At 38.1% G+C, this 16,606-nt stretch overlaps 1 protein-coding gene across 9 annotated transcripts in view; it reads right to left on the bottom strand.

Moving 5' to 3' along the window:
- The window catches only part of SPAG9 (sperm associated antigen 9), a 108,445-nt gene that overhangs the window by 44,520 nt on the left and 47,319 nt on the right, over positions 1-16,606 (bottom strand). For 5 of the 9 annotated variants that reach the window (XM_048817380.2, XM_048817379.2, XM_048817382.2 and 2 more), the window contains exons 4-5: positions 15,956-16,050; positions 10,095-10,248 (exon numbers count right to left, since the gene is read on the bottom strand). In XM_048817380.2, coding sequence (XP_048673337.1) covers positions 10,095-10,248; positions 15,956-16,050 — 249 coding nt within the window. Of the gene's footprint in view, positions 1-10,094; positions 10,249-15,083; positions 15,401-15,955; positions 16,051-16,606 lie in introns of those variants that run through there. The other 4 variants (XM_048817387.2, XM_048817386.2, XM_048817388.2 and 1 more) reach the window with 2 other exon arrangements.

The raw sequence follows: 16,606 nt of genomic DNA, 5'->3' as shown, positions 1-16,606 counted from the left end.
ATACTTAATTTACCCAACTTACTTTATATCATGCTTTATTTTCTTTACTAGGCCAAGAATATTTGCTTTTATTCAAGTTATGGGGAACTTTATGTGACAATTTGAATTGGGAATATTTGCTAGGTTTTTGTCTAAGCCATAAACCAACTTCTAACCTGAGAGAGGCAAGAATGAGGACTTAGTCAAAGAGGGTTGCAATTAACTTCTCCAAACAGTGCCAAAAGGGACCTTGGGGCAGTCTAGCGCTGATATAGCAAGAGCCAAACATGACAGTTCTAAGGCTTTTTACACTGAGTCTAAAGATAAAACATCCTGAGATTGATACATACAAAAAGTACACTGATTTAGAGATTACAGTTTAACCTTTCCAAGGCCTTCTGAAACAAAACTGGAAGAATCAAATAGCTGCAAGCAAGCTATTTAAAACATAGGAAATATGCCTAAAAGCAAAACACAGATTTGACCCTGGAAATGATTTTAGATCAAGACACCAAAACCAAAGTCAAGGTTGAAACAAAGTTTACATTTTATGAAGCACAAATTCACTGGCCTAAATCTGTATCTCTAGTGTCCCTTTTTTAAAAAACCACATTACGGAGAAATGGAATTGGATTATATTAAATGATCATTCAATTAAGAAGCAAATAAAAATGGGCATATATAAATGGACATGCAGCACTATCAAAAAATTTTCACCCATTCTTAACACACAAAGGAAGTTTAATTAGGATTTCAGTTTTAATATTCATATTTGTAATTTTTTGCAAGATGAGATTTTTAAATTATTATTAAAATAGGGAGAAGCCAAACAATGTGACTATTGCTGCTTACATGGGAATTTTACTGCTGAGGGAATTGAGGGAGAGGAAGACAGTCAAACAAAGCACCACTTTTGAAAAACAAAATATTACACACTTAGGGTACAGTATTTTTCAATGATACAAGAATCTCGGCAGTGCTCAGTATGTCACTTACCCAGTTTACATACTTAAGGGAAATTACAAAAACAGAGGAAAATGTTACCAGTTTTTGAACATTAAATTATACAGACTGCACAGGATCCTCAAAAAAAAATCCGTATAGCTTCTAAAAAGTAGTAGATGGGCACTGTACATATATAGGAAATTTAAACTAGTGTTTTTTTTGTTGTTTGATCTCTTACTCACTAGTTACAAATTGGAAAGCCAAATATGATAGCAAGCAGAACATGTAGCTGCATTTTGAAAAAAGACCTTGGGAGGGATGGAGGAGAGATGGTGAGGAGGCTTCAATGCAAACCAACAATAAACAGTGCTCTACTTGCAAAAAACCTGAGCATTCTTCCCATCGCCATTTAATTTTCTGTACCAATACTTCATGTAACATCATCCATTGTTTGGCATGCCAATCCAATTCACTTTCTATTCAGAGTAACTGACTGCATGTGAATTTACTGCTGAAACACATTCCTGCTAGAGTGTTCAGACATTTATTCTGAATTTTATTCTGTTGTCACTACAATATACGAAATAAACTGAAGAGGAAAACTGGTTTAATATACCAACTGTATTTATACGCAGAATTATTCAAAATGAAAAAAGTTATGTAAATAGAAATAAGGTCACTGCACAAAAACACGTAATATATACAAATAAGGTGATACTTCAAATGTAGCTCAAAACCCTTTGTGTATTCACACTGCTGAAATGTCTGATTTTCCTTCAGACAGGGACTCCACTGTAATTCTTTGTAGTCTCCAAGAGGTTAACTAGGTGATCAACAACCTCCCCTTTCTTTTAAAGCACATTTTGGATCACAGCTAATAGTTAAACTATGAATCCAGATCTTATTACTATTATAGATTTTTATTACAGCTGCACCAAAAAGCCCTGCTCGGGATTGTGGCTCCGTTTTGCTAAGCACTGTAAAAATACATGACAGTCTCCGAGATGACAATCTAAGAAAAGTGGCCTACGAATGTGTGAGGGGGATTCCACTGAATACGTTTACAATATATACTTTAATACCTATGTACATATGCACATGGTCCCCGAGAATTATAATATAAAGTACCTACTATCCCCATCACCCCTGAAGACATCACCTAAAGGTAAACCTTAGTGATATTTCTGAAGTTGAACCACACAATTTTGATATAAAAATGGAGCTGGCTCTGAAAAAAGCAATTAACACTGAATTTAAAATAACACCACAAGGCTGCCATCTTCCACGTCAAGAGTGCCTCTCTATCACAACTGATCTTCCCAGTTTATGAAACAGTCACTGTGATCCAGGAAGATAAGAATTGCCACTTTGTAGCAAATTTGACAAATGGTCAAATCTATTCTAGTATTCCATCTCGCACTGTTGCCAGTACCAGATACGTCAGAAAAAGACAAGTTCTCCATGATGGGCAATTAATGCAGTATCTCGCACTGGGAAAATATTTCCTCTTAACTCCAGGCAGTCAGTGACTGGCTTATGTCCTGAAGCAAGAGGATCAATATCCCTATAATATTTAAGTAATGTAATTGCAGATAGTTTCATTAACCATACGTTTAATTGTTCTTTGCCTCCATTTCTTGTGACAATGAGTTCCAAAGACTGTATTGTGTTAAAAGTTTCCTTTTTAAATTTGTCATTTTAACTTTGTTACGGCTGAGTTGGAACAAAGTGGCATAGCTGGAGGTCTACTGTGTCACAATACCCACAAGTCATTTACATGTATATATCAACTAGCCCCGAATGGGTTCAAATTAATAATTTATCTGTCCATTGTGGACAAACTCTACCCCAGTGTCCCCAACCTTTGTGGGAAGAGCATATTGCTATTCCCAGAAGACCGTGGCGGGTGCCAGACACCTGGCCGCTGAGAAACGGCAACACGTCTCAGCGGCATTTCAGTGGGCGGTTCTCCGGCGGCCGCACTCGGCAGCACTGTGTCCTGTGGGCGCACAAAAATGCCCCGGCGGGTGCCATGGTGTCCGCGGGTATCGTGTTGGGGATCACTGCTCTACCCTAACTATGTTTAAAATGTTCTTTTGAGATCCCTAACTAGTCTAGCAAATAGTTTTAACACTATCTTGTTTGTTCCTGCCACAAATTTGCTTGCTTGAGCAGGTTCAGGAAACAGTTTTAGCCTCAGTTTAGACTGGACCATTGTATACAGGACTTTTCATACTGAGGACCCTTGGGCTCACAGGTATTTGGGCTTAGGGTCTCCACCTGGATGCTGCTCATTCAATCTTTTTAGTCTTTCAAACACAAATGATGGGTGCTGTATAATAAATATACTTTCAGGTGTGCACTTTCAGGTGTGCATCTAGATTTGTCTAACTCAATGCATCTCAAACAAGAAGGCAACACACCTCTCCCCCACACCCCACATCTCACTTATGAAATGTACATATTTTATTTGGAAACTACTGTGCAATCACTACTCTGGGCTCCCTCTCATCCTTTTGACTTGACACTTTAGAAAAACATTCAATAACCAGAATGGCTGCACAGCCTTCAGAACAGCAGACCTCCAAATACAGAGTTTTTCACATGAGTAACGAGGCTTAAGAAAATGATCCAGAATTTATTAGCCTGGGGACCAAAACCGCTATTCAAGGTGAAATATACCTGTACTGCCATGTTCTGAAACCAATCTCCCACCCCCCCGCATTCAAAGGAATAAACAATTGTGTATTCGATAAGATGTTCTGCATTTATCTGGTGAGGGTGAGAAAACCTGGATTTGTGCTGGAAATGGCCCACCTGATGATCACTTTAGATAAGCTATTACCAACAGGACAGTGGGGTGGGAGGAGGTATTGTTTCATATTCTCTGTGTATATATAAAGTCTGCTGCAGTTTCCACGGTATGCATCTGATGAAGTGAGCTGTAGCTCACGAAAGCTCATGCTCAAATAAATTGGTTAGTCTCTAAGGTGCCACAAGTACTCCTTTTCTTTTTGCGAATACAGACTAACACGGCTGTTACTCTGAAACCTGCATTTATCTGTAGTATACATCGAATAGGAACATAACATTCTGTATGTAACTTACTATGCCTCTTGATTTTGTTTTATCTTATTTCCTTCACTCCCACTTCCTTAGTTTCTTACTACAGACTAAAGCTGCTCCTGCATTTGCCACATGTTATTTCTACTTCTCTCCCGCATATATCCTTTTTGCTTCCCTAACACTGCTTTCTGCTATGTCACCTGTATTTTCCATCCCATTTCCACCCCCTGCTCCTCCAAAAATGCTGACTTTGGCTCTTAATTTATTCCTCCGCTCTCTCTGGCACCAACCGTCACCTGCAGAAACACACCATACCCAGCCTTGCCCATCATCCATCCCTTCATACATAAGGCTTGAAAAGTTTATTCCACCCAATAACCAGAAGTCTAAACTAGATCATTTAATTAGATGAAGGGCCTCATTGTCTAGGGGCAACATCCCGCGACGAAGCCAACCTCTGCACCACTTTGTGCTTTGTATTCCTACTAGGGTGCTCTCCTTGAATCCTGCTCAGAGGTTCCATCTTTTATGGCCTCCGAAGCCTTCCCACCTTCCAGCAGCCAGGGGTTTAAGAGGGAGTTCTCTTTCCCCAATCCTAATCCAGAACCTCTAGACTATTGCAAGGGGAGGACATTCCCTACTGAGCTGACCCTATAACAACCTTTTTATAAAGCTCTCCTTTAACCTGCCTCTGCTGCTGCTTACAGCTGTCCCCCAGCCAGCAGCAGGAATCTGACCTGATCCACAGTGTCCTTAACAGCAGCAGTAAAATTGACTAGAGGCTTGTTAATTTCACTCTGCAGTTGAGCTCTACCAGCAGCAAAGATGCTGGTGCTGTCTGAGGATTTAGACAGGCAACAGTGCATGAGTTTGTACTCTATTGTTTGGAAGGGGTTCTCTGCAATCATAAGTGAAAAGCAAATCTTACCGTAAATGCATAAATTAATGGTATTTACCCCAGATCAAGTTCCTAGTCATATGAATTTTTCAAGCCCTAATGATTAATTTAGTACTTTTAGGTCCTGCCCCATCAATGATATCAAGCCTCATCTTACCATATTCTTTACTAAATACAGAGTTCACTGTACTGAGTTACATATGTAATACCAAATTTAGATTAGCTGTAAAGTGTCAGATTTTGAACATCTGAAACAACCTGCTGTTAATAAAGTCTCCAATTGTTTGGAAGTGTCAGAATTGCTTGCATTGTCTCCATATACCAATATCCTTAATCACAAATTTAAAAGTGACCAAGATGGGAAGAGTGAATATTTGTTAATCTCACAGTGAGTCAACTGGAGACTATAACACAGCATGTGTAACACCTGACTATTGGACATCTCTGACCGATTCCAAGAATATGTACGTTCCCTCCAAAGATACTCAGGAAGTCATGAAACCCAAAATTAAGGAATTATGGCAAACAATTGAAGTCCATTTTCTAAAAAGGCTATGTGATTAAATATTATAAGTTGTTTTTTTAATGTTAAAAACACCTGCCCCAAGTTAAGGTTAAAGTTCAACTGGATAATGATTCATATTTTAGTAAACAAGTAATGAAGGGAGGAAATTGTACTCTAAGCGAATCCAGAGCTCACCCACACAGGGAATGAAACCTCAACATGAATGTTGGCTCTGTTCAAACATTTCTCCAACTCTGTATTCCGAATGCATACACTGAAGAATGCAGCACACACTGACCATTGACTTTACCACACAAAAAGCTCCAAATAAATGGCGTGGTTGCCCAACAGAAAGTGGCTGTGAAGAAAAAGGGTCTCAACTGAGTTTGAATCAATTGTTTCCACAAATTATAAGGGACTAACCAAGGATTTCCGTATAATTCCATTGTTTTGCTATAACTACTTAATTTCTTCCCTTGCATTTGGAAACTGGATTTATCTATAGATTTAACCGATAGCAATATATGCTCCAGAAATCAGAGTGTGTTAAATGTAATTCCATTAAGCAGGAGTGAGTCTAAATATCTTCCCCAAATATTTTAAGAATTTGAAATAACCAAGTTGTATTTTGTAAGCAATGCCCCTATGCCATGTACATTGGCCAAACCGGACAGTCTCTACGTAAAAGAATAAATGGACACAAATCACACGTCAAGAATTGTAACATTCAAAAACCAGTCGGAGAACACTTCAATCGCCCTGGTCACTCGATTCCAGGCCTAAAAGTCACAATATTACCAAAAAACCCTTCAAAAACAGACTCCAATGAGAGACTGATGAATTGGAATTAATTTTCAAACTGGACACCATTATATTAGGCTTGAATAAAGACTAGGAGTGTCATTACACAAAGTAAAACTATTTCCCCATGTTTATTAACCAACTGTTCCTCACACATTCTTGTCAACTGCCGGAAATGGCCCATCTTGATTATCACTACAAAAGGTTCCCCTCCTGCCCCCCCTGGAAATAGCTCACCTTAACTGATCACTCTCATTATAGTGTGAAATACACCCATTGTTTCATGTTTTGTGCGTGTGTGCATGTGTGCGCGTGTGTATCGATAGATTAGATAGATCTTCCTACTGTATTTTCCACTGCATGCATCCGATGGAGAGGGTTTTAGCCCACGAAAGCTTATGCTCAAATAAATTTGTTAGTCTCAAAGGTGCCACAAGTACTCCCATTCTTTTTGTAAGCAACGTTTCCTAAAGCCTTTTTTCATGGAACTAAGTTGTGTATTTAAAATTAGGTCACTAAGTTTGTAGAGAACTAAATAGTGGTTTGTAAGCAATGCAATCAGAATAGGGATAGAAGAAAGCAATACACAACTACATCTTGTCTTCCAATGGCACCCAATATTGTCCTTACTGTACAAAGTTCCAACTATCTAGATAAACCCTGGTCTGTGCTGCTCCTGGGCACCAATATGGAGATGTTTTTATGTGTACCATTGTGTATCCTTCAAATACTACAGCATGAATAAAAATGCAGGTATTTGAAAGCAATAGTACAAGACACTGGCAAGATACAAGTTAAAAACTATAATAGAAATTAATATTCCTCTTAGTAGTGACTGCAGTGCATCATGCCATTCCACAGGATCATTTATTAAATATAGGCACTGTGCTTGGCACTGTGTAAGATAAATACTATCTAACTTACAGAAATGATCCCTGCCCTAAGGCACTTAGTCTTATAACTAAACTGAGATATGTATATAGAGAGCATCAAAAATCGTGCATGCAAGGTAGCCATTTTTAAGTGTGTACAAGTTAATATTTTTAGAAGGACTAATGCCAAAAAATATAATCTGACAATATGAAATGACAGGTATTTTCTGGAGGGGACTGAAGGAGATCAGAAAACCCCCTTTATAACAACTCCATCCACTCAAGTCACGTGAGTCTAACCTGTATTTCAGCAAAGCAACTCCTCCTAAAGCCTGTCAATTTCTGAATAACTGAAATTGCTATGGGGAAATATGAATATAGAGGATTACTTGGGGGTACACAAGACAAATCTGACTCCTGAAAAGGGTACAGTAGCCTGGAAAGGTTGAAAGCCACTGTACTATAGTATTTCTGTTCATGGATTGCTAAAGGACAAAGTTTTCAACAGGGTCTTCAGATCCTTTTTCTTTTTCAGTTTTTGTATCTATCAGGATCATGAAGTATGCTATAGTTTAGACAATGTTTTATCTCCTGAGTTGGGGTACTTATCCACCTGTGAAGAGGCATCTGTTTTTGTACCTCCAAAACTAGATGGGTTCATTAGTGGTAAGGCCCTTGTGACACCCTGACACCCCAATATCCTAATTAGATGACAGTGGTGAATATGTTTTGTACAAAATATATTTTGAAGTATCGTTCTAAAAGTCTTGATCTGCTAGACATTAATATCTTGTTGGATTGTGTGTGTTACCGTTGTATGTGAAGTTATGAAGTTTGGCTCTGTATGTGTTACTGAAACACGTTGTGAGGTTGAAAGCACCCACAGCCTTTCAAGTACAACAGTAAATAGGCCAAACAATGTTAATAGCTTATTGAGGAAATGCACAGCAGCACAAGGATTACCTCAGGAACTGTATAAAATAGAAACCTCTCGTAGATAGCACTACACAATGGGAACTGTTTGACCTAGGTCATAGCAAAAGAGCTTTCCAGCAAACGGGAAGAAGATATAAAAGAGGAACAATGACATCCTGGGGGGCAGGGGCTCACTCTCTCTGCAACAAGACACCTGAAAACACCTGAGGGGCAAGGACTGAACTGTGGGCAGTGATGGTCCCAGGCTAGAAGGATCTTTAGCCTGTATATGAAAACCTGGGAAAGCCAAGGAAACTTGTGTCTTAAGAATCTGCCAGCCTGTTTATCACTCAGGGTGAGAATTTGCTAATTTATATCCTACCTATCCAGTGTCTTACGGTCAGTTGAGTTTATTTACTAAGGTAATCTACTTTGATCTGTTTATCATCTCTTATAATATCCTTTGTAATTAATAAACTTGTTTTTGTTTGTCTAAACCAGTTCGAAATTCATAAATGGGGACAAAAAGCTGTGAATATCTTCCTCCACATTGAGGGAAGGAGCGAATTTCATAAGCTTATGCTGTACCGTTCTCTGTGCAGTGCAAGACAATACAATTTTGTGTTTGCATCCCAGAGGGGGAGCACACTTGAGTGCCGGGCAATCCCCTAGGTGAGTTTTCCCATGCAGCGCAGATTTCAGTATCTGTGTCTTTCTGCAGCTGGGCGTGTCCCTATGTGTGTGCATGCGCTAGAGACAGTTTGAGGGCCTGGCTCAGCAGGACAGGGTGAGGGAGCCCAGGCTGGTGATGGAGCCAGGCTGGGAGGGCTCAGTGGTACCCCAGTACATCCAGTGGCACCCCGAGGGGGGAGCAACCTGTCACAGCCCTTTCTAATAGGATAGGAGAAAAGATTGGTGTAGTCTCAGTCTTGCTCTCAGGTCCGGGACTGACAGTGATGGAGGTAGCACACTTAGTCCACCACAGAAGGAGAATCTCACAAATCCAGCAGTTTAGGCACCTGCTTTTTAGGCCAATTTAAATTCTCTTGGTTCAAGAATCGAGCATCTAGGGAGCCTTACTCTTTCAAGAAACTGTTGGTGAACTGGAATTACAGGACAAACATAGCAAACCCCACAGGATTAATGACCCTCATCTTCAGGCACTAACAATTAAGGTCTGCAGCCATTTCAATAAAAAAGAGCCCAAAGTAAAATACTGAGTAACGGAGTTAAAAAAAAGAGGACATTCTTCCTTCTGAAATGCTGTAATCAGCGGGCCTCTTGACAGAGAGCAGCTGTCAGATCAGACTATCTGAACTAGAACTGCACAGGTTTTTCCAAATTGTATGTGAGGCAGAAAGCTTATTAGTTCTATAGAGCTTTGATATCAAAGTCCTTTAGAATGCTCAAAAAAATTATACAGTTTTAGTTTTCCCAAAACACATCTAAAGAGGGAAGGGCCATTCAGATGTTCCTTCATCTTTTTATGGCATCCAGTGTAGGATTATGTTTAAAAATAGTTCAAGTGGAGAACATCTCAAATTCATTTGGGATTTTTAAATATATAAAAAACGGTTTCAGGAATCTCATTAAAATTAGAACTATTTTCCTCCGAGTCACACCACTGAATTTTACTGATTTAATATTTTAATTTTAAACTATGAGCACTAGAATTACACAAACTTTATATACAAATATACACATATGTACGTTACAGTACTTGAATACTCAAAGTTTTTCATGCCATAGAACATTAAATTCCCAAAACTGTATACACTGTCTATCCAGCCTGTAAGTACAAGAATTGCAGGCCTTAAAAAATTGTACCTATTTAGAAAAGGAAAATCTCTCTGAAATACCAGGAGATGGAGCTTGCATTCCCATCCCATGTTGAAAGTGCAGCCAAAATCCCCTTTCACTGGGCACCCAAAGTTCCTTTAAAATACAAGACTCAAAACCACATGCAATAACTGATGTGTTGAGGAGTTTATATAACTGGAGGACGACAGTTCAGCCCTTCCAGTAATATAGTTATCACCAACAATGTACTGAATCCATGGTTTATGATGGCTTCTCATAAGATGCAAAACAAACCTGAAAACCAATAGCTCACCTTTAGGCTGGTGTTGGAGCGTGGCTGGCTTAGCTCATGGAATTTCCAGTGCTCTGACCCAGGTGTTTCCCCTCCTTCTCTCTGAGTCTCAGGTGTAAGCAGTGCATCTCCTGGAGGTAATGGGAAGATGCCCAGTGATATAGGACGCTCTTTTCTGTTGGGGGGGAGAGGGAGGGGTTTAAAACAAAAACAAAAATACCCAACATTTAATGAGGTTCAATTTTACACACTCACTGCCTATGCTATACCTGCTTTTGAATATGGCAAGGAAACAGAATTTAGATTCAATCATGCATACTATATTTCCCATTATATACACATGCAAGCATACAGAGTTTGCATTATTTTATTTAGTAATTTCTCAGATTCTGCTTATGTATTTCAGAAGTTTGAGTATTTTAGACCCATTTAATGGATTCCAGTTTTGAACAACTTTGTGCAGCATTTACATCCGATATCTATTCCAGGTGGAGAAGACTAAAAATTTTAGTATGAAATAATTGTTGGACCATGAACATCAGAATCAATGTTTTAAAAGCAAGTTGAATTTTTTTCTTTAATTCAGATGAATCACTAGCAATCCAATTGCATTCAGAAGCCACTTTTGAAAACGCATTTCTCATTTGCTCAACTCTTGTACAGGACCACAATTTCTGTAATGATCAACTACTAAATCCAGACAAATCTTTTCAACTTTCCCATCCACGTCAAGCAACAAACCCTTACCTTGAAGTCTAACTCATATCTACTCTTAAAAGCATTTCACATTTACAAGTACTGTTTGTATATCACAGTTTGTAGTCTGTCTAGCTGTATGTTTGGGTGTGAACAGAAAGACCCGTTATGAGAACCCGAGACTCTGAAAATTACGGGACTATTTTTGGAATGGACTAAATTTAAGATTACTGCTTAGTTTGTATGAGAGAAACTATACAAAACTGCTTTCCCAGTTAAACACTCAGATCTTATGGTGATACCACTGAAGAGTTTTCAATGTTGGTGCACTCAGTTCCCAAAATAACAGATATGAGACGGCAGGAAACCTAAGTTGAGATATGAATTTAGATAGCCTTTTTAGTACATAGACACAAATTACAGAAGTTACAGAACTGGCTTTTTTATCAACAGTACCAATACCGTATAGGACATTGAGAAAGCTGGTAGCAGAGAGGTGTGTCACGGGCGCGGGAGCAAGTTCATGGAAGGTTTTAATCCTCATATTACTGGTCATATTACCACAGCTGGCTATTCTATATTCAGCTGTTAAACTAGATAAAACAATCAAAAGTAACCTAAAATACCCCAGAAAGCATACAGAATTCCACAGACTGGCATGAAGCAGGTCCTATCTCTCCCAAGATCCTTGGGTTATTTGGATAACGGTCCCTTGAAGTATTTTGAAGTGTTGGCACCTCTGCATGGGAACACAGCACCAAAAACTAAATATCACTTTACAGCAGAGAAGACTAGTGAAAGCCAAACAATTTCACCCTCCTCTTCATAAAGAGACAATTTGGGAGACCCCAAAGGCTCATCTCAAAGAGCCATCCCAAAATCCCAGGACTGATACCCCGTGTCCAGTGGTGTGATCACAATGAATAAAGCCAGATTACATTTGGGGAGAGACAAAAATGTTGTTTAGAAAGTCATCTGCAGAATGCTGTGTCTAGCTAGCTCTGTAAAGGAATGTCAGTACTGGACACTTAACTGAAGAAAGTTAAGATGAAGCAAAACATTTGCTTGGTCAAAACAGCATGATCCCAAAAGAAATATGTGCAGTTAAGCACCACTGCCAAAAAGTAAAGCTGTGGTTAGAGATAAGTTTACCAAAGGTAAGAGGTAGAGAAAGTACACAACCACTGCAGAAAATTGAGCTTTGTGATACAAAGCAAACAGAAAGTATAGTCCATAAACCAGTGGGCACCTCTCAGTGAGAAAACCAGGGTAAATATTTTCACAATGATTATGGAGACTCAAGACTATAGTATTGACTTGTAAAATGATTCAGGCCCTATCTATATTAGCCAGGACAACTTCATAGTCTGCTAACAAGACCTGTGTAGCCAAGGGAAGGTCCATGCTCCTATGCAAAGAGGATGACAAAAACTATAGTAAAGATAGTGAAGAAGTGCTTGTACTTGGGGCCCAAAATAGGCCCTTTTGAGAACATTCACTATGTCTGGATAAAAATTTTCAAGAGATTAAAAACTTTTAGGAAGTTAAGGAAAAATGTCTGAACAGCACCTTGTGAGTACTGATATATGAAAGACCACAACGTACAAGATAACATCTGTATGACTAAATATGCTGTACCAAAATCGATACCAAAGATTCTGCAATAGGAAACTAGTACAATCAGAAGTGGTAGGCTCTTAACCAATACAGAAAGACAGCTGGACATTCAATCAGCATTAATACAGTTAAGAACAGATAATGTGAAGCAAATGAAAAAAGCAAAAGCAATCAAGGCCACATAGATAAAAAGGATTGGAAGGGTTGGGTTATGCTGGAACAGTAACAACTCTGAAGAAAAAACCTTACTAAATAGTTGCAAAACTAAACAGAAGTTTTTTTCTACAACAGCAGGAGTCCTTGGAATCTATTCAAGTACTTCCTTTGTTTAGCATTCCCACATTTCTAATACATTGGGGCGGGAGGGAGGAGAAGAGACACACACACACACACACACACACACACTTAGTTTTCAAGTATTGATTTTCTGGAAAAAAAATCCAGTGCCAAAAATCCAGCTGGCCCCTTTCAGTTTAAAAGGAGGCTCGCCTTAAAGCATGCTCTGAGAGGCCCTTAGCTTTGGAAACCATCTTCTGGACAAATAGTCTAAAGAAGCCCAGATCTGTTTCTCTTCAGGGCATGCTGCAAAATCTATCTTCTATACAGGCTTTTAAGGAGTGGAGTTTAATGGGGAGGAGGATTATGGACTAAGAAGGGAGAGGGGGAATCCTCAAAGAAAAATTCTTTCTTCAGTTGGGCTCACTTTGGGGAGGAGGGGGAGAATTAGCTGGATTGTCATTTTAAAAATAATTAGTCACCTAGAGTAAATAGATAGATGTCTTATATGTATGACCTCAAAATCAAAATGCATGCAAGGAATAGGTCATTAAGGTGTAAGGGGGTCTGTCTTCCCTTCTGACAAGCAAGGTCTTCTCCCACTAAGAATATCAATTTGTTTGCTTGCATGTGGGATGGGGAAGAGTCCCCCTTTCAGTTTCCAAGAAATATTTGGAAAGATGTCATTTTGCTGAATTAAAGTCAGATATTACAGTTTACTCCCTAAACAAATAACAAAAGTATCTGTTTAGTCTTTATTTCTTTTAACAGTGGCCTACTGAAATATTAGAGCTTTAAGTATTTTTGCAGCCACTCTACATTTTATCTTTTTGATAACAAATATTCAAGTTAATATAATATTACATATTCAGACTATAATGCTTTTTCAATAGCAATTTTCTACAATTTTTTTTTCTAAGCTAAGAAAATCAACATCACAGCCTTTAAAAATGCTGGTTTATTTACACACTAAAATCGTTTTAAAATTTAACCAAAAGGCTCTACTGAAAAGAGAGCACAGTTTCTAAGACGTGAAATTTAAATATTCACTTGAAAAGTGATGACATGCTACTAAAAGACTTCTTTATCAAGCTGATAGCATTAGTGTAAAGTGTTAGAGTTCAGACTTTTTAAACCTAAAAAAGTAAAATATTTTGCTTTACTTTTAAAGTATAAGGCCTTAGTAATTGATTATTCTACAAAAAGGAAAGGAGTACTTGTGGCACCTTAGAGGCTAACAAATTTATTTGAGCATAAGCTTTTGATGAAGTGAGCTGTAGCTCATGAAAGCTTATGCTCAAATAAATTTGTTAGTCTCTAAGGTGCCACAAGTACTCCTTTTCTTTTTGCGAATACAGACTAACACGGCTGCTACTCTGAAACCTGATTATTCTACAGTAATATATTACCCTATTAAACTTACTAAAATGCCTTAAGTCTACCAAACACTTAAGTCAACTACGCACTACATTTACATATTTGTCACAAAAGATTAAAAAACACACTGAAGGCTAGAGACCAAACCTAGGCTATGTGCTACATTGATTCTTTTAAAATCATCTTCCATTAGAACTAATTTTCTGACAATCACGTATTTTTAACAAGTATATACATTTATTTAAGCCCAGAGTGATAAATAGTGATTAAAGAATGCCAAATTCACTAGTTTGAAAGATGCAATTTTAAAATGTGGCCCACTGTATTTCATTTAAAACAAAAATTAAAATGTCAAAAAAAAAAATTTTTTTTCCACTAATGCAGATCTGCTACTACTCTAGGCAACCAGGACAAACAGCACATAACTCAAGGGAGGAAAGAGTTGGTTGACTGCCATACAAGTATAAAGAGAACGATGAGAGAGGATAACATTTGACTCAACAATAGTGAATAGGCTCTTACAGCTCTACTACCCAAATACAAGATTTTTCTTTCAAAAGTATCTTAAATGATCAAACAGTATTTTTTTTTAATATGTAAAAAAATACTGAAATTATATATTTGAACAGAGCTCCCATTACCTGTACATAAACTGCATAAAGAAAAGGCCTAAGCCATCACAAATTTAGGACTATATAATATTCGCTAAATACCTTACAACACAAGTGCAAGCTCTGTCCACAATGTTTAACAAAGCACCTCTATTCTGTTGGCAAGTTAGTGTCAAAGATTTATTTAACAGCTTTCTAAAGCAAAAACTCACCAACTGACCTTGTAATTACTTAAAAAAACACCAATGCAAATTTCCTTTAACAATTTACAAAACAGTGCCTTGCCTTACTTAGTGTATGAATACTAAATATACAGGACTTCAAATCAGCACTTGATATCCCGTTGCCTCCTTTTATAGATCGAAAGATGAGCAAGAATGAGGAAACTAACAACAAAGAATACAATAAGCAGAGGTTCAGTAGGTCAGAGTACCTGAGTATCCTTGATAGATTCTGCGTCAGAGCTGGCACACCAGTAGAAATAGAAAAGTGCACAAGCAGCAAAACAGAAAGAGATACTAAGATAGCTGAATTAATGACCACCGCCCCGCCAACGAAGCCAAACACAAATAGCAGCATGCATCCAGGACTCATGGTGCTGCGCTGGCATGGTGAAACGCCGGAACCAAGGCTACACAGACAACGAGGGTGTATCTTTGTAGTGAAAGTCTGTCATTCAGCTGCTGCCACAAAAACAATGCCATCAGCAGCAGCTTTCCACTCTCTCCTGCAGCAGCTCCAAACCAATGACATCACTTCTCTCCTCCCCCACCTCAATGAACCATAGAGCTGCTGCTCTTAGCATCTATGCAGCAAGCGACACAGCCAGCTTATTACCTATTCTCTCCCCCTTCCAGAGTTCATTGGCAGAAAGCTTTGAGATCTACATAATATATTCACATAGAGCTCTCAGCACAAGCAGACATTTAGACATGTTCCTTTGTAAACCTGTGTATAAAGCAGCAGAAGCAATGCAATATTATTTAAGTATTTTTAGACTCTGGTATGTCTGTTATTTTGAAATTATCCATATCCTAAAAGAAACCCTGTCTACATTTATAAAAATGTATGCCAAAATTATTGCCCAAGACCAATGTACAGACTATATATCAACATTTAGTGTTACAAAAGCAAGCGTTTTTTCCCATGGATTTCTACAGTATTCTCCTACTGCATTCCAATCATCCGACAAATCTTTCTGATTCAGCCGAACTGTTGTTGTAGGATTAAAGAACAGACAGTCTTGCAAACATACATGAATGAATTCTTTTTTTTATTTCAGGGTGAGAGCATAATAATGCTTACCTAATTCTACCGTGTGTGGTGGATTCTAGCAGATCACCCCCCGTTTGTTGATGAAGTTTGGTTCTTTCCAAGTGTTCCATATAATTGTGAATCATCTGTTTAAAACAAAAGATACTGTAAGACATATTAAGTATCATTTAAATGTATTGCAATAGTGTATTTTACAGCCAATATTTTGCACCACTTTGCAATCCTCCTCTGCATATCTGAAAAAAAAAAAAAGATACCAGGAACCCACTCCATTTTACAGTTTAGAGTTAATTTCTTTCAAAGAAGTAAACAAATGTTAGCAAAATATTTGACATTTATGGCCACAAGTCTGATCTGAGACCCTTTCCTTAAAATTTGAGCATTTGAGAAAGAACCTTAAGTTATTTTTCAAAAATAAAAATTCAGTTTCACTTTAACCCCTTAGACATATTCCTATATTCATGCACAGGAAATATCTGAATAGCAACATAAGTGTCCATGGCATTTCAGACAGAGTTCTGCAACTAAGTGCCAATAAATGGAAATAACGAAACCCCAATGACTGTAACCTGCTGAAGTTTAAACACATCCATGAAGTAAAGGCAATGTGTGTGATATTTCTTTGAATGACTGGCAACTAAATCTTCTATATGCAGAGATTTTATTTATAAAAACACAGAG

This window comes from Caretta caretta, chromosome 14, assembly GCF_965140235.1.
Source record: "Caretta caretta isolate rCarCar2 chromosome 14, rCarCar1.hap1, whole genome shotgun sequence".
In the NCBI taxonomy this organism is placed as follows: Eukaryota; Metazoa; Chordata; order Testudines; family Cheloniidae; genus Caretta; species Caretta caretta.
This window is presented reverse-complemented; position numbering and strand designations above follow the sequence as displayed.